Source organism: Sturnira hondurensis, unplaced genomic scaffold (genome assembly GCF_014824575.4).
Source record: "Sturnira hondurensis isolate 20B ecotype Veracruz unplaced genomic scaffold, ASM1482457v3 Scaffold0007865, whole genome shotgun sequence".
NCBI classification, from domain to species: domain Eukaryota; kingdom Metazoa; phylum Chordata; class Mammalia; order Chiroptera; family Phyllostomidae; genus Sturnira; species Sturnira hondurensis.
The window spans coordinates 6971887-6999813 of NW_028080496.1; the positions used below are offsets into that span (position 1 = coordinate 6971887).

The 27927-nt window shown below is 55.1% G+C and overlaps 1 protein-coding gene across 1 annotated transcript; it reads right to left on the minus strand.

Annotated features, from left to right (window-relative positions):
- Positions 1–93: 93 nt before the first annotated feature.
- Positions 94–27927, minus strand: RGMA (repulsive guidance molecule BMP co-receptor a). The gene is made up of 4 exons (XM_037053699.1): positions 27630–27927; positions 18074–18189; positions 7033–7547; positions 94–2264 (listed from the first exon to the last, which is right to left on the minus strand). Exons 1-4 carry the CDS (start codon positions 27641–27643, stop codon positions 1545–1547), a joined length of 1365 nt encoding a protein of 454 aa, XP_036909594.1. The 5' UTR covers positions 27644–27927; the 3' UTR covers positions 94–1544.

Here is a 27927-nt window from a genome sequence, read left to right on the forward strand (position 1 = left end):
GTGCGGCAAGGGGACGCCCACCACTGGTCATCTCACCAGCACCCAAAGGAACCAGTCCGTTCCGAAAACAAACTCCAACACGTTAGCCCAAAGGAAAGTAACAAAACAAAACCCCAAACTTTACTTGCATTTAGCCATTAATAAATAATTTACAGTATGTACAGGCGGTGACACTCCACACAGGTCACAGACACAAGGACGCAGTGAGGGGTCCCCACTACCAAGCAGAATGTGAGCAAACACAACCAAAATAAAGTGCTTCACTTTTTCCTTCCAACATAGGGGCTGTCCAAAACACAGTAGGGGCCTCGCCCCTCCCACCCGCCTGCCCAGGTTTGGCGGAGAGGGGACCTCTTGGAGGGGGAGGCCAGTGTATATGAGAGGTCCCTGGGGAACAGCAGAAGGGCCAAATCGGTGCCGGCGGGCAGGTGGGGACAGTGAGGGGCTTCGGGCCTTCTGGGGAGATGGCCCTCTGGGGGTGGAGCCCAGGCTGGTCCCTGCAGTTCTCTGGGGCAGCAGCAGAGGCAGGGCTGGTCCAGGGCTCCTTGGATGGACAGCCGGGGCTCCCGGCAGCGGGTCTCTCCTGGCTGTGTGGCCCCAGGCTCAAGGGAAGGGACCCAATGGGGGAAACCCTGCCAAGGCTGCTCCTCTCCCCAGACACAGGCCTGTGTGGACGGGGTGGGGAGCAGGGCTCTGGGGAGCAGCTGGGGAGAGCAGAGGATGAGGGCAGGCCAGCTGGCCCTATCCGCTGGTCTCCCGCCCATGCCCTGGCCCAAGCCCCCCTGCCCAGGGGGCCTTACTATCTGCTGGAGAGGAAGGAACAGAAATCAAAGGGTAGTTCTCTGTTTAGACATTTAGAAACTGAACTTGACTTTCTAAGCACAATGAGGAGGAGGGGCCAGAGAAGGGTATCGAGCCCACGAGTGGTGTCGCTCCAAATAAGTGCTAACACGCACTGTCCCCAGCTGGGGGCTCTTGAGGCAGGGATCTGGGTGCCCTAAGGCCCCACGGGAAAGAAGGCCCTGCCTGGGGGTCCAGCCTTGAGGGTGCCCCAGCCCTGCCAGCTCAGTGTGTGCGAGTATGCTCGTGGAAGAGTGTGTGCGTACGGCGGGTGGGCGCGTGCAGCAGTAGGCCGGGCCGTTCAGTGCATTGCAGGGGGGCAGGAGGAGCTGACTCTGACCTTTCCCAGTGTCTCTGGTGGGGCGGGGGCTCCAGCCCAAGGGGCTCGGTTTTGCACATTCACACTGCAGGGTGGGCAGGGGGGAGCAGCTCTCCCCCTCACACAGCTCTACTATCACAGACGGCACAGCACCAGTCAGTCACCACCACCTTGTCCAAGGCCCTGGGAGGGTGAGGGGCCGCCCCGCGCCCCCAGCCCTTGCCAGCAGACAGCCCAAGGCAGCTCTGAGGTAACCATCCCACAGCTCAATGGCCAGCCACTGCCTTCGCTTCTGGCCCCTGCAGAGACTGAGGGGCCACTGGGAGGCAGCCGACCCTCCTGCAGCTGCAGGCTGGCTTGGTGACAGGCAGTGTGACTCTCCATCCTATGCAGCGAGGGCCTCCAGGAACACAGGGAGCAGGGCGAGGAGCAGAAGGCTGCCCAGGAGGAGCTGAGGGGCTAGAGACAGCCCTGCAGTGGCCGCCCGGCTGGGTGGCTCCCGTGTCCTCTCGTATAGGTGCAGCTTGTCCTTGTTGGAGTGGAGCATCTTGACGTCCTCCAAGGCATAGTAGGCAGCTAGCGTGAAGTTCACGTCCCCCGTGGTGAGCAGGTCAAAGACACAGGCCTGGTAGTAGAGGTCCTCCACGGGCAGCCTCTCTTTGCACTTGGCCACGGCCGTCTCGTATGGGAAGGTGTCGGGAGCAGCAGGGGCGGGGCTGGCAGTCTGAGGCCTGTGGACACCTGGACCCTCATGGGCATGGAAGGCCTGGAAGTCGATCTGCTGGTTGAGGGGGCAGCCCCGCAGGCAGAGGTAGAGGCCCTGGCTGTCCCGGTCTTCCACGGCATTGACCACCTCCTCTGGCATGCGGACCGCGAAAGTCAGGTAGCGGCCCACCTGGCGAACCACGATGGTGGTGCCGATGTACTTGGCCTGGATCTCTACGTGCTGGCCCGATACCTTCTCTGTGATCTTGAGGCTGTTGGCCCCATGTTTGTCCCCACCGTTCTTGGAACCGTCGGCAAAGGCAGCTGGGAGCTCGTCCATCTCAGCCTGGTACACCTTCTGGTCCACGCATTCCTGGAAGTTTTTGAAGATGATGGTGAGCTGCAGGGAAGCAGGCAGAGAGTGGGGTTAGATGGAGTGGACAACTGCGGGAAGAGGGCCCAGTCCCAGGCTCACAGTGCTCCACGGAGGCATGGAGAAGCCCCAGGGTGCCTCAGACTGTCCCTGCCCTATTAGGCACTTAATATTTTTCTTTAAAACAACTAGTTTTTACTCCCCACAAACCCAAACTGATTTATAATGGGAACTTTGTCTCATTACACTAAATAAAAAACCAGCTCATTTACTATATAGAAGAGTGAGCCATAAAAAGAAAAGCAGTGTTAATTAAAAGTGAAAGGCCCTTACACACTGTAATAGGCTGTACAACAAGGCCCCCAAGATAAGGGCCTCCATCCCTGTAACCTGTGAGTGTGACCAGGCACGGCACATGGCGCTGCAGAGGGCATCAGATGAAGGGTCCGGGGTGGAGAAATGATGCTGGATTACTTGGGTTGGGCCCTAAACGCAATCACAAGCATCCTTACAAGATGGAAGCAGAGGAGATTTGACCAAAGAAAAGAAGGCTGTTTCCAGTGACAGAGACTTGAGTAAGTGATGTGGCCACAAGCGGAGGTGTGCTGGCAGCCACCAGAGGCTGGAAGAGACAATGAACAAATTGTCCCCTGGAGTCTCCGGAAGGACCTGCCCTGCTGATACCTTGACGTTAGCCCGGTAAGACGCGTAACAGACTTCTCGTCTCCTGAACCCTAAGAGAACAACGGTCTGTCTGTTTGAACTGCTGGTTTGTGGTATTTGTTACAGCAACGATATGAAACTAATATAGTGCACAACTGCCTCACACCGTCTCTCACAGTGCAGTGGGCCTCCAGCAGAATTCCTGAAAAAGGACTGCAAGCCACGGCCTGGACATAATAGTAGGTGGAAGAGAAGACACTGATGGCTGGAAGAAAGAATGAGGGGGCAGAAGCCACACAGGCAGGCCTTGGAGGCAGAAGGAGAGGACAACAGTGCAGACTCACACAAAGATGATGGAGTCTCCAGGCTGAATGCGAAACTCTGGCCAGGGATGAAGCTGGGAGGCCCATTTGCACTTGGTGTCCACAGCAGGGGGTGGGGCTGGGCCCAGCCCCTGATGGGTCATGTTAGTTACTGACCTCCTGAGGACCAAGGACACAGGCACACTCACTGCATCAGTGTCCTGGGCACCACATTTATTAGTCCTAGTCCTGTGTGGCACTGCAGGGGAGGGTGACATTAGCTCCTATTTACAGACAAGGAAACTCAGTAAAGAGACTTGCCCAAGGTCACACAGCCAGCAAACAGCAGAGCTGGGACCGGTCTCTGTTCCCAGTCCCTGGGCTTTTGAGGCCCCAAGCCCAGAGTATGGGAGGCCTGGGAGAAGGAGAGGAGATGAACAGCCCAGGGTGTGAGTGTGAATCCCCTACACCCATCACCCTGCAGAAGTGTCTGGCTTCTTTCTTCCATAATCCTAACTAGGATGACTGCATGGGCTGGAGACAAGCAAAACGGGGAGAAACAACTTGCAGCCTCTCCTGTTCCTGCCCCCTGGCTCACTTGGTGCCTCTGCCCCCTGGACCAAGGGCACCTGCAGCTCTGCTGTCTACATGGGGCACAGGGACATGCTGGTGCTCTGTGGGATGGTAAAGGTGGCTTTATGCAGAGGGTTCTAAGTAGCCTCTCCATCCTGCTTAGAGCCCTCTGCATAGAACCATTTGAAACTGCCGCTCTCTACCATCCCTGGCTCATAAAAAATGGCGACTTCATATGGTTCCACCTCCTGCTGCTTCCTTCTCTCTATCCAGGATCCTGCCCTGATGTGGAGGCTGCCTACAGGGCGGGCCGGGAGGTGGGCCAGCCAGGGTGGTCTGGGCAGTGGGTGGTCCTGTCACTGGAGGAGGGGGTGCAGGGTGAGGGACTCTGGTATCCCTGCCTGGTGCACAGACACCGTGTGTGTGGGGTGTGGGGGGCACTGGGGGGCGGCTGCTCTCCAAGTGCCATCCGTCTCCCTGGAACAGGAAAGGCTGGTTTTGCTCCAACTGCCATCTCTCGTGGAGACAGTCTCCTGGAAGGCTGACAGGCGGCTTGACTCTTCTTGGCACCGGTACCAGGGACTCAACCACAAGTAACAGCATGAAGGGGGCCTGTCGAAAGCCGGGCGGCTCCCTGCCAACAGGGCCATGGGCGGGGCTGCCACTCCTGCCTCTGCTGCCCCCCTTCCCTTCCCAGAGGGGCCTGGGCCCTCCCCACTGCGTGGGCATGGGGCAGAGCCCGGGCTCCAACCACAGCTGTTCATGGAGCGCCAACAACACGCTAGGCCTGGTACTAGGGGCTGCATCCACACAGGGAACAAAACAGTACAAGACTCCAGTCCTCATAGAGCTCACTCGGGCGTGGGGTGGCAGGGGTCACAGACCGAGCGGATGAGGTGAATTATGCAGCACATGACAACGGAGGACCGGCAACGGGGAGAGGGGAAGGGGGGCAGAGGCCAGAGTGCCCCCCTCTGCTCCCTGGGCCTGCCCCCTCACCTGCAGCGTGGGGTGCTGCCAGCACCGCTGGAAGGAGACAGGTGCGGCAGGCAGTCCCATGGGGTGGGAGGCTGGCTAAGCTGGCAGACCAGATCTCGGTCTTCCACAAGAAGAATAGGACGGGCTGGGCAGGATGAGGGCATTACTGTGGGAAATGAGGCAATGTGTGTGCCGAGGGCAGGCTGGGGGGGAGAGGGGGCAAGTGAGTAGGGGGTTCCTGAAAAAGCCCAGGCAGCATCCGCTCAGAGATAAAAGACCCCAGCTCCTCCTCCTTCCCTGGGGGTTCCAGGCTGCACCCATGCTAAGCCTGGCTCTGCAGTCACCCATGCCCATCCTGGGGGGTGGGCTCAGTGCCAGGACTTGCAGGAGGCCGCCTCCGGTGATCTGGGCAGAGCCATCAGCATCCTCAGCACCGGCACCGTCCACTGGTCTGTTTTCCATTATTAGCCTGAAAGCTTTGGGTGGCAGGCCAACCCTGGCACAGAGGGTGACACAGAAGAGATGTCCAGTAGGTGTCTGCTGACTCAACGAACGGACCCACACAAACCCCTCTTCATCAGGGCCTACGGGAGCAGGTGGGGCAGGCCCTGGGCCCTGGAAAACAGCCATGACACCTCTCACCCCAGCACCATGGTCTGCCTGGGTGGCACAGGTGGTGATCCTGTCATTGCTGGGCCTCTAGCAGGGCCACATGCCGCCTCCTGGCTGATGGGGACAGAGCAGAAAGCCGTTGCAAAATCAAGGTGGGTCTGTGCCGCAGCAGAGGGGCTGGGTGGGTCCCGCTCTGCTTCAGGGCCCCAGTGCCTTCTGGGAACTGGACTGCTGGGGCTGGCCTGCAGCTGCAGTTCCCAGCAGCGAGCCTGCAGCAGAGTAGGCACTGGAAAAATGCAGCCAAGTGAGAGAATGGAGCATAAGAATGAGTGGTTAATTCATCTGGGTTTTGGACAGCAATGCTGGGCTCAGTGCCCCATTGCTTGTCAGCAGAGAGATGAGGGCGGGGCCCAGGGGCTCTAAGCCCACACTGCCCCAGACTGCAGGCTCCAGTCCTTTGTGGCCTAATGGCTCTCGCTCCACTGTGTCCTCCCCCCACACCCCAGTCACTAGGGGCAGAAGCCCAGCCTGGCTGGTCACTAATCACAATTCCTCCCCTGGCTGTTATCACATTTGGTGCTTATACTTCACTGGGTCAGGAGGGGCAGGTCCCTTCCCACATGCCCCTGCTGGCATGGGACACGAAGGTGGGGTGCCCTTCCAGAGTGTGTTTGCTGCTGGATTTAGAAGCTGCAGCCCCAGGCTCCCAGTATTCATTTATCTTGATCTAGGGTGGGAGGTGGGTAGGTGAAGGGGCTGCAGAGAATGCCAAGGGGGTTCTTGACATGGGCCCCCTCAGTCTGTGGAGGGCTAGGAGTGGGACAGAACAAAGAGAAAGCAGGCCACATTCCTGCTGTCACTAGGCCGCAAGGCCTGGCACTAAGAGCCTGTACGTACGTCCATAGGGTGAAGACCCGCTTGTTTCCTACCCAGCAGCTGGTCTAAGAAGGAGACCCTCTGTGGGCATGCAAGGGCCACCAGCACAGAGGGAAGTGGTGGGGAAACTCCTGGCTGCCAGGTCACCTCGCTGTCCTCTGGGGCAGGGAGGGATGGGAAGGAACAGAAACACCCTTGTGGGCCAGTTTGGTGCCCTGGCAGCAGGCTGCTCCCAGACCCACAGCCAGCCTGGAAACCCCAGGGGCTCCGGTGGGCCAGGGCCTAAGGGGGAAAATGTGCCCCAGAACCTGGACTCTAGAGAGTCCACTCGCCTCCTTCTGGCTGAGTGCACGTGAGGTCATGGGAGGTGAACCTGGGGTGGACTGGGCCACAGGTGCGCACACGCACACGACAGAAACGAGGTTTCCTCATTCGCCCTAACCAGGTACAGTGCACTCATAAACTGCCTTCTAGGTATGCCAGCTTCCACTACCCTGCTCTGCCCTGCCTGACTCCATAAACCATATACATATATGGTTTCTGATACCTCCCCATCCTGACAGCCGATTTCACAAACCCACAGTGCAGGTGTGCAGCAGTTTGAGGAGCACCGCCCTCTAGGCAACGTTAAAAATCTCTCCTTCCTTTCTAAATAACCCGCTCATTTACTGAGATGAGAACACGGTTGGGCGCAGGAGGCACCTGGGTGGGTAGAAGGCCAGGTTGGGGCCACCCAACAGCAGGGCCTGGGCGAGGGGACCCCGCAGGCCGCCACAGCCCCACACCCTCACCTTGCTGGTGGCCGTGGCAGCAGACCCAGGCAGCACAGGGGTGTTGGTCACCTGGACGTTCAGGTAATTGTTGTCGATGAGTGGCCAGGCGCCCTGCACCTTGCAGGTCTGGAAGCGGTCTGTGAAAGTCCTGAGGTGCGGGTCCCCAAAGAGACCGCAGTGCGTGTAGTTGGGGGCAGCTGCGTGCTTGTGGAAGCTCTTCTCATAGTGGCAGATCTCCGGGCTGTCGGAGCGCTCCTGGCTGTCCCCCGGCGGCGGGAGTGTGCGCAGGCGCGGCTGCGACGTGGGGCCATCCTTGGAGCAGTTGTGCTGGCTCATGAGGTCTTCTATGCCATGGACCGCCGAGTGGTAGGCCAGGTCGCCCCGGCAGGTGCGGGCCGTGCGCCGTGTGCACAGTGCGTAGGTGCGCAGGGCGGCGCAGAACTCAGGGGCGTCGTCTGAGGCCGGGGAGTGGCTGCCTGCCGTGGCGCTCCAGAACTCAGAGTTGCACTTGAGGATCTTGCACGGGGAGGTGACTGAAGAGAAAGGAAGGGATGTGTCATCAGGGGGGGCGCACACCCAAGAACACCCTATCTGAGGCAGCAGCACCCACACAGTTGGAGGAAAAAACAAACCCGAAGGTAGTAATGAAGTGCAGGCTCTCAGCTGTCCAGATTCTTCCGCAAAGCCCGTAACAACCCCATGAGGCCAGGCATGCATTCCCACAAGCTGCAGGGGCTGGGGCAGCCCTCCCACAGCTCCCAGCCTGTGGAGGGGAGTGGTCAGTGTTTCGGGGGCAGTCGGGCCTCTGACATCTGTTAACACATTCACAGCCACCCCCTAAGAATTTGGTAACAGTGGAAGAAATCTGGCAGGGAATGAGCGTGTTCCAAGCTCTGCTACTGTGTGACCTTGTGCAAACTACTTAACTTAGTTCTGTGTCTCACTGTACTTGTCTGGAAAATGGGTACCAGTAGCTACCGTGTGAGGTTGCTGAAAGGGTGAGAGGACGCAGAAAGGCACCAGCATGCAGCTGAAGCTCAATGAGTGTTGACTAGTACGATACTCGATCAGCCCTTGTCACAGAGGGCCTGGTTCCGCTCACCTCATCCACTGAGCTTCCCGCTCTCTCTCTCCTGCTCAGGAGAGCAAGCTAGGAAGCAAGTGAAGGTGGTAACTCTGGATTTGCACAATGCGTGGTTTAAAACAAAAAAAAAAGCCCCTCACAAGCTTTGAGACCCTCGTGATGGCTACAAATGACCATGCCTGAGTACCATGGCTTCAACACATCTGACTTCCCAGGGGTCGTCCCCAGCTGCTTAAAAGCTTCAGCCCTTGCACGTCTTCTCACACGTTGAAGAGGAAGCCCATGCACCATTCTAGGTGGAGACACCGTAGATCAGGGTGGGGGCTGGCTTGCAAGAGGCCACTGAGAGAGACAGGCTGGACTGTAATTGATGGCTGCTGTTCCCTTCTGTCACCTCTCCAGGTGTGGACGTAGCTCTTCAGGGCCCGAGTGCCTCAAGGGGACATGCATGGGGCCGTCCTTTCCTCGTAGTCTTGGGGAAGGGCCTAAGGGATGCCAGGGCTGGACAGTCACCATGATGGTGTGACGAGGGGCCCTGGACCCCTTGGGAGCCATCCTGCCTCCCCATGTCCGCCCCATTAAATCACAGGCTGAGGGCCTCCCAGGTCAGGGAGCGGAATGTAACCTGGCCTGGCATCAAAAGAGAGAGCTCTCAGCCGAGGCGGCACCTGCCAAAGAGACCCCAGGGCGCTGATTTTTGTGTTCAGTGTCTCTAATAAAAAACCATGAGACCTGAATCCTGGGCAGTAAACCTTGACCTTTTCTGATCTGAGTGTCCAAGAAGCAAGGAGAGGAGAATGTGAGAGTTTGACACAGGTCCTATGGCAACCGGCGCGAGCCCCTTGCAGAGACGTGGCCGCAGACAGCAAGGCAGCCCCTCCTGGCCCTTCGGCCACCTCTGGACGGATCCAAGACAGCCAATGAGGTCGGAGCCAGGGAATTAAAGAAACTGACTGGAAATAAGATTTCCAGCTTGGCCACTATGTCCTCTGGCAGGGACGGTGCTTGGGGCCTCTGCTAGCTCTCATACCCAGGGCTGTACTGCAGAGGCCCAGAAAAGCACAAAGGCACTGCACAGCGACTGACGCTCCTTTGAAGCCCATTATGCATCTTTTGTTTCGACCCAGGCCTCTTGGGACAGCACTTTCAGAATTAGCTACAGGGGGACAAACGGGAGAACCCAGAGGCTGCAGAGAGGTGTCTGGCCTGGGGAAAGAGGACGGTGCAGGCGATGCCTACACTTGGGTCTCCCAGACTCACTGGGTGGAGGGAACCCTGGGCAACCATCCGACCTGTTTGCTCCTGACTCATGCAACGAAGGCCAGCGCTCTCTGTCCTCTGTGCAATGGACTCTATCAAAAGCCCTAATGATCACTTTGTGACCAGCCTCTGTGTTGCCATCTCAAGGTGCGCCGTAGGAGTTTTAAAACCCAGAGCCAAAGGTCACTGGTTTCTACCTCCAGCCAACCCCTCAGGTAGGAAATCTCCCTGTAGCGTGGTGTGGTGGACATCCAGCTTCCACTGCCACTGAGCTCAGCCAGCGCAGGGCTGGTCCCCTGCTCTGGGATGCTCCAGCTGTGGGCCCACCCCTCCCTCCCAGGGACCTGCATGGGACCTCAATCCATCTTGTAGAGCCACACAGAAAAGGCTCGGACGCTGCCACCCTGCAATCGAAGACAGCCCCTTGGCTCTCCCGTGTCATCATCCTTGGCCTCACCCTCCAGCCGCTCTGTGGGCCTGGCTGAACTGTCTGCATCACCCATGATACCCCAGCTCAAGTGCCACCTCCTGCCCTCGAGTTCCCTGAGAGCAGGAGCCCCTCGTGTTTGTCCCGGAATCCTTGGCTTCCACACTGCTCCCTCAGCAGCACCCCACAGATGTAAACATTTTGCATTTGGGGGAGGTGGGCTCCAGGCTACCTCCCTTGTGAACTGAGGCACAGCAGAGAGAGAAATCACAGCCACACAGCTTTTCTGGCTTAATGACCGTCCCTGATAGCAACCCAGCACCTCTGAGAAACAGAAAGAGGGAGGCAGGGAGCCTGGAGTAGCAGCTGCACCATCCCAGGCGGGATGAAAATATTTACCCACTAGAGCTCACCAGAGCGGCATTAGCTGCTTTCAGAGACCTCCTTTGAACTGCTAATCAAGCCCAATCTTTCAGAATAATAGCCTGATTATTACCACCTTGTTTGCATGACAAAGAGGCCCAATAAAACGTATTTGGCTTCGCGCAGAGGGGGTGTGAGGGACGGGCCCTGAGAAAGGAGTCTTAGGAATGCGGTGAGCCGCTCCACAGCCTGAACCCAGGAATAAAGACAATGCAATTTGCCACCAAGAAAAGCCCAATAGACCAATAAATTACCCGCGTGCAAAGGGATTAGATCAGGTTTCAGATGCTGGGCAGGAGGGGTGGGGTGAGCCAGGAAACAGAAAAACCTGCCTCTTCTTAAAGGGGTAAAGCTCAGTTTGCAGACAAGCCCCACCGCCAAGCTGGGGTGTGCGACTCCATGGCCTCTGCACGGCAACTTAAAGGTTCTGGATGCAGCTCTGTACCAGGCACCGTGCTCCATGCCTTTCCTGGAACAAGCCCCAGTGAGCTCCTGTGCTCAGGCAGAGTAAGCCATGGAAACTTCCAGAATGCAGGGTTTCATCTGAGCACTAAAACACGACGACGATGGAAGAATGGAGGCTGAAGACGCTATCACTTGTTTCTGAAATGCAGTAGAGTTTCAGTTGGGTCTGGAAGGGCCGTGGGGTTTGACGGGTGCCGCCCAGACAAGGTCCCAGGAAGACAAGGGGCCTCCTAGCAGCTGAGGTTGGCTGGGGTCTAAGTGCTGCCTGGTGAGTGTGGAGCCAGGGCTTTGGGGTCGAACACCAGAGCCTCGAGAGTCAGCTGTGCCCATAAGGAAGCGAATGCCCACTTTCCTCTGCTGCAAGGAGCTGGGCCCCCACCAGGCTCCCTGTAAGATTCTAACGCGAAAGGGGCACAGGATGGAGGAAAGATGGAGGTGCACACTGCTGAACCTTCTGTCCCCAGGCTGTTTCTACCACGACCACTGGACAGTGGCCCTTCTCTCCCCTCAGCATTGCTGCCATCACTCCGAAGCACTGATACCAACCAGGCAGGGGCCCCTCCTCAGGGACCCGTACCCCCCCATCCCCTGCCCCAGGAGGTGGAAACCACTTCCTGCAACAGTGTGCCACCCGGCAGTCCCTCATGGCTCTTGCTCTCCCTCTACCCCATCGGCTACCCCCTATGCTGAGTCCCTCTGTGGCCAGCCTCAGGACTTCAAACTAGACCCATCTGATCCTGGGGATCCTGGGTAATTTTTAGTAAGGACACAGCACCACCCGCACACCATTGGAGGGTCTGGTGTAACTTCAGAGGTGGTGGCTCCAATAGGGATAGAAGTAGGCAGAGCTTAAGACAGAATTTGCTGCACAGCCTCTGGAAAGGCCATGCTGAAGCCTGAGTCCTCCCTGTCCCCTGTCCTCACTGCCCGCCCACCCACCTACCCTGGGCAGCATTGGCGCTAAGGCTACTCCTTGGCCGTAAGCCGTGGTGTGGGTCCTGAAGGTGGTGGGCAAGGAGCTCCAGGCAGGAGGGCCAACCTGCCCCGAGCCCTGTGAGACCCAGCAGCTGCTGGAGCATCGGGCCACTCTCCACCTCCTTCTGTCCCTTAGCATTGAAACTAGAAGGGGACAGCAAATTGATGTACGGGCAATATCTGGCAAACTCTGGCCCAGGTAGTATTCTGGAGTCTCCTTGCTTGACAGATGCCTGAGGCTGCCTGTCTGTGTCGCTCTGCAGGAATGTCATGACATGGTTCCGGAGTAGACATGCAGGTGTTTGGCATCAGACACCGAAAGGAACACACCCAGGTGACGGGCTGGAATTTTCGCCAGGTACGGTGGATACGACCTTACTTAAGCTACAAGCAGACAGAACTGGTCACCTTTTTGAAAAGGCATTGCTCCCCATTCCGGGTGAAGGCTGTCCCAGGGAACTGACCCAGCCCGTGGCTCCAGCGTGTCTTCCACCCACTGAAAGCACTGGGCATTTTGGGAGGCTTCCTCCAAGAACTGGCTTACTGGAGAAAGAGCGAGGCCAGAGGAATTTTCTCAGAGAATCTCAAGTGAGGAAGGGGAGGCGGGTGGCCTGGGGAGTGAGGAGTTAACTCCCTGCCAAGTGAGGGCAGAGGCGGCTGAGGCAACAGGCACTGCCCCCAGGCCTCACCCAGCCAGGCCCCGCTCTGCCCCAGCCTCCCTACATGCCAAGTTGTTGCAAGAAAGCACGCGGAGTGCCAAGCAAGAGGGCACACCTCAGCTTACAAACTGGACGCCCTCCCCCAGCTCCCACTGGGGCCACATAGAGCCAGGTCAACAACGGCAAACAGAACGGCCAGTCAGGCAGCCGAGGGCTTCTCTGGGTAGGAGGGCCCCATGGTGGGCAAGGGCCGGGCACAGATTCCACTTCCATACCATCCTGGCTTAGGGCACAGAGCTGAGGCACCGGGGCTCCCCAAGGAGGTCGGTTACAGGCAAAGAAAGACATCACTTTTCAGATATAATTGAAGCTTGCAGGTGGGCAATTTAGTCTCTCTGCTTTGAGGCGAGGCAGAACCCGTTTTCCTGAGTCTAGGGCTAGCTCCAAAGATGCTAATTTTCCATTCTGGCTCTGCCTCCAGCAACCCTGGGCTCATCTGCTTGGCCACTCCAGGTCAACACTCATTTGAAGTGGCTTTTCTCCGTCACCGCCACCCGCAGGCAGGCCTTCCTTCTCCACCTTCCTTCTGCAGAGGGAGGGCAAAGTCAGGCCAGCTGGGCACGTGCCCAGTGTGTGCACACACGCACACACATGAGGGTGCGCCTGTGACCATGGGACATTCTGCAGCGTGGGGAGCCATAATGGGCTCCTTTCTGCAGGGACCTGGGTGCAGAGGGACAGACAGCTTTAATGGGCGTCTTGGTATTCTGACTGCTTGGGTGAAATGGTGCATGAGATGAATAAATAAGCAAAGCCCAAAAGACACAATATCTGACTCAGGAAATCTGCACAGCAACAGCCCTGCCAACTGGTTTTCCCAACCCATGGCTGGGTGGCATCTTTTTTGGAATGCTAAGTCAGGGACGGAAAGGGAGCAGAGAGGAGCCGTGGGAGGAGGTGAGGAAGCTAGATCCATGAAAAAAGTGTCCATCCCTCCTCCCGCTACCACTTATCTCCAAAGCCTGTTTCTTATTTTTCCCCATGTCAAAGCCATGCCAGCTCATAGAACAAAGTCTAACAGGCTACTCAGCAAGTCTGACGAGTGTCTCGATGCAAGATGAGCAGTGCAGAAAGGGCAGGGGTCTGGGTTCTTTCCACTTCTGGCTGCTAACGGGCTGTGTGATATCAGGCAACCACCTGGACCCTCTGTTTCTTCATCTGTACAGTGGGCATGTTGACACTCACGAGGTATAACTATCGGATGCGGTCAGTATGTGTTTCGTAGAGTGCTTGGTATATACCGTGGCCACTCAGTAAATGGAAGAGCTTTAAAAATGAAAAACTACTGTTCTCCTTCAAACGATCACACTCTGGAGAGAACCATATTGAGCTGTTATGTCTCCAAGGACGTTCATGAATGCTCATTACTGATAGTTAGTTGTCTGTTGAGAGGGTGGGGTCTGGGCTGTTTACATTTTCTTAGTTTTCAGCCTGTGGTTTAAAAATGAGTATTGTTTTTATAACCAGACAAACTTATTTTGGGAAAAGGATGGCAAGTCATTTGGCAACTTGGTGGGGGGAGGTGCAGGGGTGTAGGAAAGAAAGTGGGTCCTAGAGTTGGACAGCGGCTTCTAGCAAAGTGGCCAGGAGAACAGGCAGGGGAAGGAGGCCCAGTCCCAGCCAGGTCCCCCGGCCTTTGTGGTCCTGGGCTATGGCGCCCCTAACAAATGCAGGCTGGTGCTAATCCAGGGGACAGGAGGGGAGGAATCTTGGGTGAGCAATCATCCTGGTGTGCCCAGGACAGAGAAGGCTTTTTTAGGACATGGGACTTTCTGTCTTAAAACTAGAAAAGTCCCAGATAAACTCAGATGGGTTGGTCACCTAGAAGAAACAGTGCCTTCAACTTTAGTCAGGTTGGACTGAGCCAAGTACTGAAACAGCATGGGTCCTCACCGCTCAACCACAGCGTGAAGTCGGGGTCCTCTGCCCAATTCTGTTGGGAGGGCTGCCCCCCAATATGGAAACTGGCCCCATCCTACCCTCTCACCTCCAGGCGGTCCTGGGACCTTCTTCTCCCCATCCCATGGAGCTTTGGGGTGATGGCTAGCCATTTCTCCAGCCCCGCAGAGGGTTCCCGGAAGTCCAGGCGTCCTCTCCTTTACTATCCTACTCCCGCTCCAGGCCTGAGGGACCAACTCTCTGTAGGACTGTTCCCCTCCCCCTCCTTGGGAGACAAGGCTCTGTCTGGCCGGCCCTCAAGGGTGCCAGCTTGATGGCTGGCACTGCTGCCTCTTGGCTCTTGCAACTGGCCATCGTTTCGTTCTCTTGCTTTGGGACACAAAGTCCTACCAGCAGGGCCACACTATGGCAAGCAGGCTGACTGACTTGCTTGCGCATTTCTAGAGAACGGCTCTGAGAGATACAGTCTGGTGTCTCTAATGTCACAGACGTGCCTGCAGGCTACAGAGGGCCTTGGCCTCCCCAGCCTCAGTTTCCCCACCGAGGAATAACATTTTAAAAACAGCTACCGTTTAAAAGAACGGAGGGGAAAATAAAGACAAAAGAAAGACTACAGGGCGGCAATTCTCAGAGCAGTGGTCCTCACACTAGGGCGGGCGACGAACCCCCAGAGAGCCTGTTACAAAGGGTGGACCGCAGGGCCCAGCCCAGAGCCTGCGCGTCTAACGAGCGCCCAGGGGAGACAGACGGGGCTCGTGCAGGGACCAGACTTTGAGAGCCACCACGCCAGAGTACAGCACACAGATGGAGTTGCAGGAAGGGTGTCAACATGTCGGCCACACATGCCTCAGATGGGCTGCTCTTAGAAATGTTTTAAGAAGTCCCAATGGTTTCAGTGTTACAAACGTATCTATTAATTGTGTTTTGAAGAGGATACCGTTTGTGGAAGACTGTTATACGGAGCCTCTCCTGCCCCCGTGCCCTGCAGCAAGATGTGGTTAGTCCGTCCATCCGCTAAAACACGCAGCACTGGACCAGCAGACACGCTCACAGCGCTTGGGACACCGCAGAGCCCCTCTCCCGGATGGCAGATGCCAGCCTTGCTCAGAGGAGGGGCCCCCGATGGCACTCGAGTCAGGAACACAGTAGGTGTGCCAATAACGCCGGGTGAGTACATGTAAACACTCCAGAATGACACAAACGCTCTCAGTCTAGCAGAAATTAAGGCATCTTTCTCCACATAACTACGTCCAATTTAATTTGCACTCCCCCGGGGTTACTGCTGGCAGTCATTCAAGTCGACTAGCATCGAACAAACCGATGCTTTCACGCGGCTGCCGGAGCCACGGTCCACCTGTTTTCAGCGGGAGAGGCCGTGGCACAAGGGGTCCCTGAAGGTCCCGTGCTCGCCCTTGCCAGAGCTTCCCTTTTCGTCCCCTGAACGTCCACCCTGCTCTCCCCCAGACCGGAGGGTTCTCTGACTTAACCCCAAAGCTGCCCCTCTGCCAATGCATCAAAGAATATTCCAGTTCATCTCTGTCATGGAGATGGCCCACTTCACCTCTGCCTGCAGAAACTGTCTTTTGACCGGGGTTTCTCAAAGCACACAATGTCCCCCCCACCCCCCACCCCCGCCCCTGCCCGTGTACTGAGTTTGGGGATCTTGAAAGCTCAGCTTTCAGTAAGGTGGGCAATTTTGACTAAATGCAGCTGTTAGGGCCTCAAATTAGAAGAAACATTAGCCAGTTGGCATGACAGGACTGCAGCTATCGGTTCTATCTGCCAGGTTTGAGTTACCAGCCTTGAAGCCAAAAAGAAATGGGCTTCTTGGAAACAAAAGTGATGGAATTCGGGTTGTGAATTACATAACCCACCAGCTCTCCCCAGACTATGGGGGATACTTGAAAGTTTTAAAGATGCACAAATGAAACAAAAACAAAACTAGAGTCGCCACCAGTAGCCCCCGCAGCTCCCCCTGCCCCGGAGTGCTCTGTCAGTCAGTCAGCCCTTCCTTTCCTCCCTCTGTCCCCAAGAAGTTAAAGAGCGCTGCCACTTTAAGAGCAGGAAGGTGTTGTTTTAAGGGCCTCTAAGCCCCCCTTCTCAATTTCAGCTTGGAGCTGAGATCACATCCCCCACAGCAGCCAAGGGACAAAAGCCATTTATCAACCCATCTGATAAAACTTCCAATAGGCTGGATCTTTATCTAGACCAAACTGAGATGCACACATATTGCAAACTCCTGCTCTCCAAAAGGGGAACTTCCTTTTAAAGCAGAGGGCCATTTTTCATTCTATTTTTTTATTTTTTGGGAGAGAACCAAAGCAGCCTTTCAGCCAGGCCTCTCAGTAGATGGAGAAACTGCCTTAGAAAGGGTTGAGGGGATGGCAGGGGCGGAGAGTAGGATGCCCTGCTGCTTGACCCACTGTGGAGGCCTGAGTATTCCCAGGCCGGCCAGGACACAGGAGGTCCAAGGGCTCTGTGAGGCACTGACACCGCTCCTTTCCCCTGCTCCTCGGCCTGGGCCTCCCCAAAGAAACCCTGGGCAGGGAGCAGGTTAGGGGTCTCCAGGGTGCCCTTGGGGCTGCAGCTGCTCAGTGTGACCTGGGCGTGCTGGATCCAGAGGGCGCACCGGGGCACCCGAAGCAGGGCTGGGGCGGAAGGTAAACTGATCCCTGGCCCCTTAGATGCCTGCAGGGTCCGCCTGCGGGGAGCCGTAACTTGTAGCCTGGATGGCCCAGTTCTGCCAGTTCCTGAAACCCAGTTGGCTGGGGAGCAAACAAAACAACCCCATCCCAGTCTAACTCAAGTCCTTTCTTGCCAAGCTTGGTGGAGCATGGGGGGCTGTGCATCGTTCCTTGGTCTACGGAGCGAAACAAACTTGCATTTTTGCAAGACACCTCAGAGCCCGAACAACACAATGGCCTGGAGATTCCGCCTTGCAATGGGGCACCCCCTTTGGCCCATGACACTGGGCTTATTTGTATTTCTAGCGAGTGAAAAATGGGTATAAAGGGTTTAACTAGTGTTTCCCAGCTGTGAGTGGCATATGGCAAAAATGAAATAAAGTTTTATGAAACATTATAAAGAAAACAGAGAAGGGATTTAAGTTTCGTGCCTCCCCCTCCCCCCCAAGGAAAAAAAAAAGTCAAGAAACTGGAGCATTTGGGAACGAACAAATGCTTCTCTGTGGAGTTGGTCTCCCTTCCCCCAACAAAAACAAGAGGTCCGGGCTCGGAGGAATTTGAAAGCAGCGATCTGCCAAAAACATTGTGAAAAACTATGGGGGATTCATTGGAAACAGATGGGCTTTTTCAGCTTTAATTCTGAAATTCTCTCCCTTTCTGACACAATAAAAACAAACAGGGGCGACGCGGGATGTTATCGAACGGGAGTATGGGCGGGTGTGAGCCCAGTCCCTGGGCTCCCCGCGTGGGGCCGGGCTGGGGGTCCCACTTGGGGGGGGCGCTCAGAGACTTGGCTAGGGCCTCCGGAGCGGCCCCGGGTCCACCGCTGTGCACCGGCAGGTTTGCAAACTGGTGGGTGAGGAGCCGGGGAAAGTGCCCCCAGTTCCAAGACCGTGCCACCCCTTCTCCCCCTCCTCCAGGGAGAAGTGGTCCCCACTTTCTCGGAAGGAGGTACCTCTGGCTCAAGCGACCTCCGCGTCCAGCCTTCTGGCAATGAAGCCCCACTACAGCCCCCCACTCTTTCCCCACGGCACCCATCACGCTTTCCGCGGGGCGCGGGAGAAACAAAGACCCGTGGAAATGGGAGACGGGATGGGGAGGCACTCCCGCGGCAATGCCTTACCTGCGGGGAAGCTGCAGAGAAGGAAGGCGAGGGTCGGCCAGAATCCCAGGGCTGATCGTCCTGCCCCTCTCCCCATACCCATCCATCCAGCTCGGCCTGTTACCACTAGCCTCTCCCTAGAAGAAGAGTTTAGAAGAAAAGCAGAAAATCAATCACGCTGCGGAGAAAGGGTATCCTGGCTCCACCGGCGGGAGCAGCGAGCCGGGCGGCTCGGTCCCCCTCAGCCAGCTGCGGGCGCCCGGCGCGCCCCCTCCCCGCGCGCCCCGCCCTCGCCATCCATCACCCGGTCCCCTCCAATGTCGGAGTGGCCCTGCCGCCCCCGCCGCCGTGCTGCCCGCCCCTTGGCGCTCGAGTTTCAGCGCCGCCCGCCAGGGGTGGGGAAGCTGGGCGGGGACCGAGACGGCCCGGCTGCGGCGTTGGCCCTGGAGACCTCGGGGATCCCGGGGCAGGGCGCTCGCAGCTCGCAGCTCGCCATGCAGAACGGGCCCATTCCCCAGGCCCGCCAGCCCCCTCTTCTTCCCCGTAAATATCGAATCCAAGTAGAGACTGTGCTTGAAGACAAACCCCAGGTCCCCTTTCCAACTAGACTGTCCTCCCAAAGCCACTCATTTCTCTTACTCAGATGTGTCCCCCTGGTGCAGGAGTCTGTAAATCGGCTTTCCAATTGTCGGGGGTTAGGTGGGATGGCCAGTCGGACCTCAGCCACGAGCGTACCTGGACGTCTGACCTCCGTTCTCGCCACCCACCCTGTCTTGGCTCGCCTGCCTCCTGCATCCCCTCCAAGCTGTTTCTCGAGAGGACTCACCCTGGCTGCACTCCTGAGCTGCGGGCCTGTGAGCCTGTCGCCGGGAGGACCACTGCCACCCCAGAGGAGGTGTGCATACAGCCGTCCCCGCGGTGCTCAGGACCCTGGCACCAAGGCTGCTCTTGGGAGGGCATCAGAGTGAAGACTTCCCTTCACTTGGTCGCTTCTTTCTCTGGGAGAAACATGTCTCCTCCCCAAGGCTCCTCCTAGGCCCCACAGCCCTTCTGCCGCGGCTCCTGGGATATTTAAGAGACTGGCAGCTTCCCTTGAGAAACATCTTTTGGATGGAATACAAATAGGCCAGAGCAAGTGTTTTTAGTCAAACCAATCCCTCCTTTGGCCCCCTCATGTCACTTCCAAGCCTATTCATCTGGTTCGTTGGAAAAGAAGCCTGAGTTTTTATCCAATGTAGATGTTTCTCTTAAGCACTATCACAGTCCTCATTTGCTGGAGGCCACACAGGCTGCAGGGCTCCCTGCCTGTGAGGAGGGGAGCCTGCCTGCAGGAGCAAACTTTGGGCAGAGAACAGAGCCCCGAGTCTGTGAAGACAGAACCCAGAGCAGTACCGCTTTGAATCTGGCTTCTGCAGAACAGGTACCAAAGGCCACGAAGGCCTCCTAAGGCCAGCGGGGTCATGGGGCACAAGGAAGCTGTTGTTCCCTGGGGACTAAAGGCCGTGCCAAACAACTGCCCACTGGCCTCTACACGTGGGGTGCCACTGCATTTCCCTGCAATCTCTAGGTCTCCGTCTGAAAGACTCCGTCTGATGACCACTTCCTTAAACTGAGCCACATCTGAAGGCATGGTTTGCCAAGCACTATAGGTTTGCCCATGGAAATCCAGGTCTCAAATGACATTCCTCTCAGGGTCGGCCCATCCTTGGGCCAGACCCAACGATGCAGAATCTTCAGGAGCCCAGGACAGCCCTGGCACAATGAAGCAGGCATAGAGCCAGACAGCACAGAGCCACCTTCCAGCTCTACCAGTCAGCATCGTCCGCTGGAGTCTGCCTTTCACACATTAACCTAAAGCCTCCCGCTAAGGAGAGGAGGGACCCACCTGTACTCCCACCTGTAAAGGCACCACCACACTGCCGCCTCCTCCGCAGGTCCGGAACACAGCAGGCAGGCGGTGTGATTCCAAAAGACCCGAAACAGCCCTGCCCTGCCCGAGAGTGGGCCTTTGACAGCAAGACCTCTGGTCTGTACACCCCAGTTTCTTCATCTGTAAGGGGCAGGCCACTAATACCATTTGGGAGGGGCACCTGCCCCGGGAGCTCCCCAGCATCCCTGTCGGGGACTCACTGGCTGTCATTTGAAGAGGGGACGCAATCCTCACAGCAGAATCTTTGGAAACGGTAAAGCCAAGGGCTTTTTTCTCATGAGGAGAAATGTGTGTGGCTGAATGTGGACATCACAAAAAGTGGGGATTTGGCTTTTGCACAGTTCAGACTATCCAGAGAAATCCAGGCCCATCAGAGCAGCGTGGGGTTGTGTTGACCTGGAGGAGCCTGTCTACGCTGGCCAAAGCGGCCAGCTTGTTGACAACTCCCGAACTCTTTGTGAGAATAAGAAATTCTTGAAACGCTGGGTTTTGGAACTCAGCATTTCATTTGCCAAAGAAACTCATGTAACTTAAAGTGTAGCTGACTTCAGACACACAGCTCCTATTATAGTCCCCATCACTGATGCCTTCTCCCTGGGACTGTAGTCTGGGCCTCGTGGTGGATACCTTCTGAACACTTGGTTCTGCGTGGCCTTTAGCAAACACACATTTTGCAAAGACCACCCCCCCCCCCCGCCAGGATCCCTTTTGTGGCTGTAAACAGAGTAGACAGAGTCCATTTTCTTCTAATTTGGACGATGTTCTCCTAAATGCATTAAGTGAGGCTGGCCCCTGCAAAAGCTTAATATGCATTCTCTAGCTAACGCCTAAGCCTGGCCTGCTGTTAATCACCATTTGTTTGCCATCTCTCTACAGAGCCTCCATTTCAACCACAGGCCTGAAACCAGCTGAGTGTTCTCTGCTTCGGATGAAATATGAGCATTTACACTAAGTCTGGGAGCACCAGTGATCCCTGGGGATCCCTGCTGTTTATAATTATTCATCCAGAAAAGTACCTGTTTATTCTACTTTTTTTGTCTCCCGCCTCTAAAGACAATTCCGATCCGTGGCAATTTCCCCCACACTCTGGCACAACTTACTATCCTAAATGACCCTGGGGGTGGACTTTTGTCAGAAGGAATTCTGGAAGTCTAAACATAATTCACCCTTGGGTTTCTCCCTGGTCTCCAAGCCTGTTTCTACCTCCTCAAAGAATGCTCACAGATTGGTCTGGTTTCACGGTTTTTTTTTTTTCTTTCAGAAAGTGTGTTGTGCTTTGTCCCGTTAATTGGGACTTTAAAAAGTGCTCAGTGATATTACATTTTTGTATATATTTCACCAAAGTGACTATTAAAAATGACCCTTCCTACATGGGTGGGCTGCCTTTGTGGACAAGGGGCCCAGTGTGTACTACTCCTTTGGGCACAGCGCTGGCGTAGGACAGTTACTCATTTGGGCCACTAGGGATTGCTACCACCTTGAATTACCTACCCATGGTCCCTCCCCTTCAGACGGTTCCAGGGTAGACAGATATAGAATCCATCCATCCATCAAGCTATCTAGCTACCTATCATTTTACCAAAAACTATGAGCAACCCCCTGCCTGCTCCCTCCCCGGTGGGTATTTCCTACTTCATTTTCTTTCTCAGTGAAACAGTCCTATGAACCTTCCCACTGCGGCAAGGCATAAGCAGTCAGAGAAGAACTGAGTTCACCGGCCAAAGGGGATGTACAGGCAGACTTACGTAAAAATAGTCCAGATGAGGGACGCCAAATGCCTTTAAACAGCTACGTCCTCTCTAGAACTTCAATTCCCATGGAAAGATGTTAATTCTGTCCCTTCTCATGGGGAAGTCAGACAACTCATACTTATCCCAAATTCCAGTGCAGAAGGCAGATAACTCGCCAGAAGTCACCCAGCTGACATGGTAGTAGGTCTGGGTGACTCCGTTGTCACACCCCACCTCTAATGAGCTCACTAACTCCTGTGCAGGCATGGGGATTTTGGTCTTCTCTCTGCCTCTGGTATTCCTACTCCATCTACACGCTCATTCTCTAGTTCTGGACAGGGCGGGGGGTCCCTTTTCCTCGCCCCAGCCTCCGTCCGCCTGGGTTGGAGCCCTCCTGCTGACCTCTAAAAGTTTCTGGGGTTGCATTTAAGCCCCACCCCTGTCTATCTTTTCACACCTCTCCTTCTTGACCTTGGAGTTACTCAGTGAACTTCTGGAGCAGCCGCATTTTCTCTTTTGATACTTCTCCCACCTTTCCCTACTGGGATTTTGAACTAGTGTTTAACGGGAGTTTCATATACAGAAAAGTCTCCTCTTCTTACTTCCCTCTCGAGCCTCTCGTCTGAGACTCCGGAGCACATCTATTATCTGGTCTACAAGTGTGCAAACCCTTCTGCCTCCAACGCCAGGGATGAAAGTGGTAGCATTTTGAATTGCCTAACTGCCAGCGTTGAGATGGAGACTTCTAGCCACGGCAGTAGATATGGAGAAAGAGATGTGGAGTATGGGGTCACTGTACCTCCAGCTCTGTGGCCCCTGGGCGCCCTGTCCTATCTCTGCCCACTCAGCTTCTCAGTGCACAGACTCATGGCCCGGCTGCCTGGAGGGTGGTCTTCTAGCTCCAGGGACCCCAGGTGTCCAGGCGTCCCGTGAACTGGTGCTGGCTGTGTAACTAACTGGCCTTACCCACCTCTGACTCTGAGGAGCTTCATCTTTAGCATTTTTACACTTGATCTTAGCGACAAGGCCGAGAAGCGATCACCATCTGTAGCATTTTTTAATATGCCAAGTGAGCATGTCACTGAACAAGGGGGGAATGTCATTGGAGGAGTGACATCTTGTGTTTCAGTCTTAGCACGAATTCTCCAGTCATAACCCCCAGCAAGACTTCCACATATCTGAAACTACACCGTAAAAAACATTTAGTAACCTCTTGTTCTGAAGCAGCTTTTGGGTACCCAGATCGAGATGCACCAGGTTCCTGTCATGGAGGACAGACAGCCTAGTGTTGACCTCTCCCCATGCCACTAAGTTCTTGGGAGAAGAACCAGCAGGCACCCATTTAGGCCCCGAAAGGCAAGTGTGCGAACTGACAGTGAGCCTCTGTGTGTCTCTCAACCGGCAGAAGGCCAGAGTATTTGGATTAATGAACACTTTGGTGCCAAGCACACATACCACACACGTTTAGCAATAGGAACAGATAACCAAGTTATTTATCAAGTTCAAAGTTGTTTAGAATGGCTCATGCGAAGCCGAAGGAAAGAAGATCCCCGGTTGACGGGAGGCGGGGAAGAGTACCAATCCAGAAAGAACACACGTGTCAGGTCGATGTGACTTTCCCTTGCACCTCCACATGCAGGCTGAGCGGAGACCTGGACCTGTAAATCAGGGACCCGCTTCAGCTCATCATACAAGGGGGTGCTCGTGTGGATTAAATGAGTGAAAACAAGAATAAGCCACTTGGTACAGATGCTTGGCACAGAGAAAGTGTCGATGAGCAGTTGCCAATATTAGTTTTATGTTATGGATAAGGACCACTGTTTGGATTAGGACAGTGTCTACTGGGGGGAAATATGCTGAATTCCCCAAGGACTCTTAGATAAACTTGACTTCTGGTGGGTTCCAAGTGCACTATCAGTCATACTCAAGTTCTGGTGAGCTCCTGTTAGGAGAAGTCTCGCACATAACTGCAGGGTCGTCTCAACTACGGGATGGGTGCACACGTCTCCATTCATAAACGAGGAGACTGCTACGCTGCTTCTCATCTTGACTCAGAGCTTTTGCTGTTGTTAGTCAGATTCTACGCCCTGTAAGTCTAATGATGGACCATGCATTAGAGATGGGACTAGGTTTAGGACTATATTGTTTTCCAGAAATAAACAAAAACCATACATTGAAAGATAAGTTTCCCTGAATAATCTCCTTCATCTCCCTAGAAACTTAGTAAGTTAATTTAGTAAGTTAAATAGTTACAGAATTCTTCTCTCTCTTTTGCATTCTAGGTGGTATATTTAGGTCAAGATTTCATATAGTACTTCCCTGCACTTAAAAGCCTTTGAATGACAGGTGAGTACCATGCAACAAGGCCTTTAGGTGAGCCTATCTATAGCATCAATTCATTGCAGTCCTTTCAGGCCACAAGCTATTTAGGGCACACATCAAATTCAAAGCTAGATGGGCTTCTGCCCCTAGAGATTGGTCATTGACCCTGAAAGGGAGGGCCTGGGTACCATCTTGGCTTGGGTTTGCTTTGCCCTCACTAACCCTGGGCCCAGGCTAAGAGGGGCAATGTATCCCCTGTGAGGTTCAAAGTCAGGCCAACAGAATCCATACGCTCACGAACAAATCAGGTACCCGAAGTACAGGGATATCCTCTCTCAAAATGTCTCAGCAGAGAAACATCAAAGCAACATAAAACCCCGACAGCATGGAAGAGGCTGGCATCTGGCTTTTTTCTCACCGTAGGATCTTGAGACACCCACAGTCCCAAACCAGGTGTGCTTCAGGATCATGAAGGAAGCATTGTGAAATCAGTATGTTGAAATCTAAGTATCAGACTATTTTAGCTGCACTGACTGATGTAAAACAATATTAACTCCCATGAATCCCATGTTTGGTGGCAAAATGACCTCTCAGACTCAGCAGTGAGGGATGATGAGCAGGGCTGGACCTGGGGGGGGGATGCCATCAGGAACCTCATCAGGTCTGCTGGTGTCTCTGACCTTGTATGCACCCTTGGGCAAGGCGGTCCTTAGGTTTTCCCACTGCCCTGTTTATTGCTCCTTCACAGCTGCGTAGCTGAGTGGAAGGAGGCCGATGCTGAGCTGTCATTTGGTCAAAATAAGTAAAAAGAACTGTCTGTCATTTGAATAGGGCTGGACACCAACCACACAGGTGGGAAAACCTGGACCTCCCTCCTTCACGTTGAACTTCTGTTCAGTTTGTTGAATGAATAAGCAATGATGTTGTTTGAAAAGCAAAGCCATTTCCTAAAGAGCCACAGGAACACCACAGATGCTTATAAGTTTTTTGAACTTCTCTTTAGGATTATAAGTTAAGTTCTAGAACAATGATCTTTCAAGAGTGGTGCCTTTTCATTTCACCAACATAACAGATTCCAGTGAGGCTGCACTGGTTTTTGACACTACATTTCTTTAGTCTCTGTTTCACTTGGGAAGACAGCTTCTCTTTGTCCGGATGGCAGAATTCTGGAGAGATCGGTGATCGTACCTCCTGAGGCATCACCAGATTTGGGGGCCACACAGCGTAAAAGCACGTGCTTGGCTTTCATTCATTTGGTAGCAGGGTTGTAGGGGAAACAGCACTTGGATTCCACAGACCACGGACAGCACTGCTTCACCTATCTGAGCATTGGTTTCTTCTTCCGAGAAATGGAAATACCAGCACATGCAGAAACACTGAGAGCATGGCTCAGGAAACTTCCTACCCCATTGTCAGGGATGCTCAGCATCTATTCATTTTCTTTTGCGTCTTGTCTCCTCATCTAAGAATTCCTGTGTTTGGTCCCTCACTGGGTGTTTGGAGAGCCATGTTAGTTAGGAGCGTCTGACGCCTCATACTGTAGTATTACACACACTAGGGAGGCAGTGAATTGTGCCTTGAGGAGGCTTGGATGGAGAGAAGGCAAACAGAGGTTTCTCAGCAAAGATCAGAGAAGCCCTCCTTGAAAAAAATGCCAGGTTAGTGCAAGACCCTTTTTTTTTCTTTTGTCACAAATCTGGTTACTAAATAAACACTTGCAAATGGGAGAGACAGCTTGGGGGTGTGAGACAAGCCACCCACCATTCTCCACGTCTATCCAGAGAGGAAGCACCTGTCTGGCACCTGGGAAGGAATGACGGGAGCAGAGCTACCAAGGATCTCATGGGGCAAGGTCTTCACCACAAGCAGAACCTCGCACTAACGTAAAAGGGACCGAGGCCCCTTTCTGAACAGAGGGAGCTCAGCTCATTGCTAACACCATCTGGCCTGGAAGGTGGCAGCAAAATTCAGCCACAGAGAACGTGGGGATGCCTGGATGTGTGGGCGCCCCACCCAGAGCCTTCCTTGGCTCTGCCTGCCATCCAGCAAAGTCTGCCCTGTTGTTGTTAACAGGAGATCATGTCCCTCATGAGCGGGGCTTGCCTGTCACCTGCTATTGGGGTGGAACAATGGCAAACCTCTTCTTTGTAGATGTAAAAATGCCATTTTCGTCACACCACATAGTTCTTGGCACAGATTGGTAAGAGCCTCACTGAGTTCTCCTTCAGCTGCCCTTCAGAGCACAGCTCATTTTGTTTCCAGGGGTTGGGGCTCAAGATTCACCTGAAAAATCACTCATCTGTGCGATGCACAGGAGAAGAGCAAGGTTCGTGCATAGACTTTCCAGATTTCTGCCACAGATGCCTGAAGAACAGGCGCCCCTTCTTAACCAGCAGGTAACATTTTACGTTCTATTTCTGCTGGAGGATCCTAAAGCCGGATGGACAAGGTGATGGCTCTCCTTGAGGTGACAGCATGACCGTGCCACTCATCACGACCTGCAATTCTCTCCCTTGAGCTCAGACACTAGGGCTCAGCAGGTCTGTAGAAACCCAGGGAATTAGTCTTCCTTGCAGTCTTGTTCCTGCCTCCCCACCTGGCTCAGGAGACACCTATTGTAGAGAACACCTAACTTTGCAGCCTAAAAGGAATTCGCAGCTCACCATTTCCTCTAGATGGCGCAATTTCCCCTAATTCGAGGGCAAGACACCCTCTTTATAAAAGAAATAAAATCGAACGCCTTCAGAAACCACGCTACATAATAGCAGCTCGAAGGCCCCCATGAAAATCTCAATTTGAGAGAATTGATTCTACCTCCGAGCAAATCCAATGCAATTACATTAACAGGATGCAATCAAGAATTGCATCGCAGCGTCCCCACCTGGGCCTACCCCCCTAAATACACCTGTCCCCCTGCCCCAGCTGGTTCCCTGGGATGAGCCACGGCCAGAGCTAGGTGCGCAGAGATCCCTGTGCCTGGCTTGCAAGCCCCAACCACCCACTTAGGGACGCCCGGGCCACTTGGGAATCCTATCCCTTAGCACTTAAGCCAAGTTCCGCATTTTCCAGCGCACACCTGCGTTCCCAAGCAAAGGACCGCTGGGACCTGAGCCCCGACCTAGCTCTGAGCCGACGCCCCCGGGGCTCAGGCGCTCTCCTGCGGCTGTGCATCTGGTTTAGGAAAACCGACGCACCGCTGGAGGAGGGAGTCGGGCAAGTCGGTGGTTCTCAGCGGGGGAGCCCAGTGACCCGCTCCATCACTGGCTCCTGGGAGGAGGGGGTGAAGCAGAAGAAAAGGAGCTCCCGGCCCGCATAAAGTGGAGACCTTCGCCGGGACTGTCCAACCACGCGCGCTGCTGGCTGCCTGGGGAGAGCCTTTTAGGAAAAAAAGAGCAAATACCAAACCACAAAAACTTTACTGCTGCCAAGAGCTAAAAGCAATCTAGGCGCAGCAAAGCTCCAAATCTGGGCAAGATGGGAGCAAGATGAAACATGGGGCTAGGGAGAACCCAACCAGTGCGGTGGCCCCGGCAAATGTCAGAGGCGCCTCCGGGAGGTTGGAGTCAGGTCCACCCGGCTTCTGGCCCGTGCTTACCTTAGGGGCCGCATGAGCCCCTGCGGCCCGCGGGGGGTGGCGTGGCGGGGCTGTAGGCGAAGAGGGGGTGCCCGGGAGCCACTCGTCGGCCCCCGGGGTAAGGAGGGAGGAGCGCGGCAGGCGTTGGTTCCCGCCGCCCCGGCTGGCTCAGCAGCAGCCTGGGACGCGCCGCCAGCTCCCCCGCTGCATGCTTGCTAGCGCCTGGAGCCGCCCGAGAGCGAACAGCTAGCTTTCGTATCCTGGCGCAGCCCGCGCTCGGGAGACAACTGCAGAGTCGGGTAGAGTCGGGTGGCTCCGG

Bases quoted from the DNA above. Each gene is read 5' to 3' on its own strand.
- RGMA (XM_037053699.1), bottom strand. The intron at 7,548-18,073 runs GTAAGGCATTGC...CTTTCTCTTCAG, and splicing joins TCTCTGCAGCTTCCCCGCAG to TCACCTCCCCGTGCAAGATC. The intron at 2,265-7,032 runs GTGAGGGTGTGG...GCTTCCCTGCAG, and splicing joins CTGCCACGGCCACCAGCAAG to CTCACCATCATCTTCAAAAA.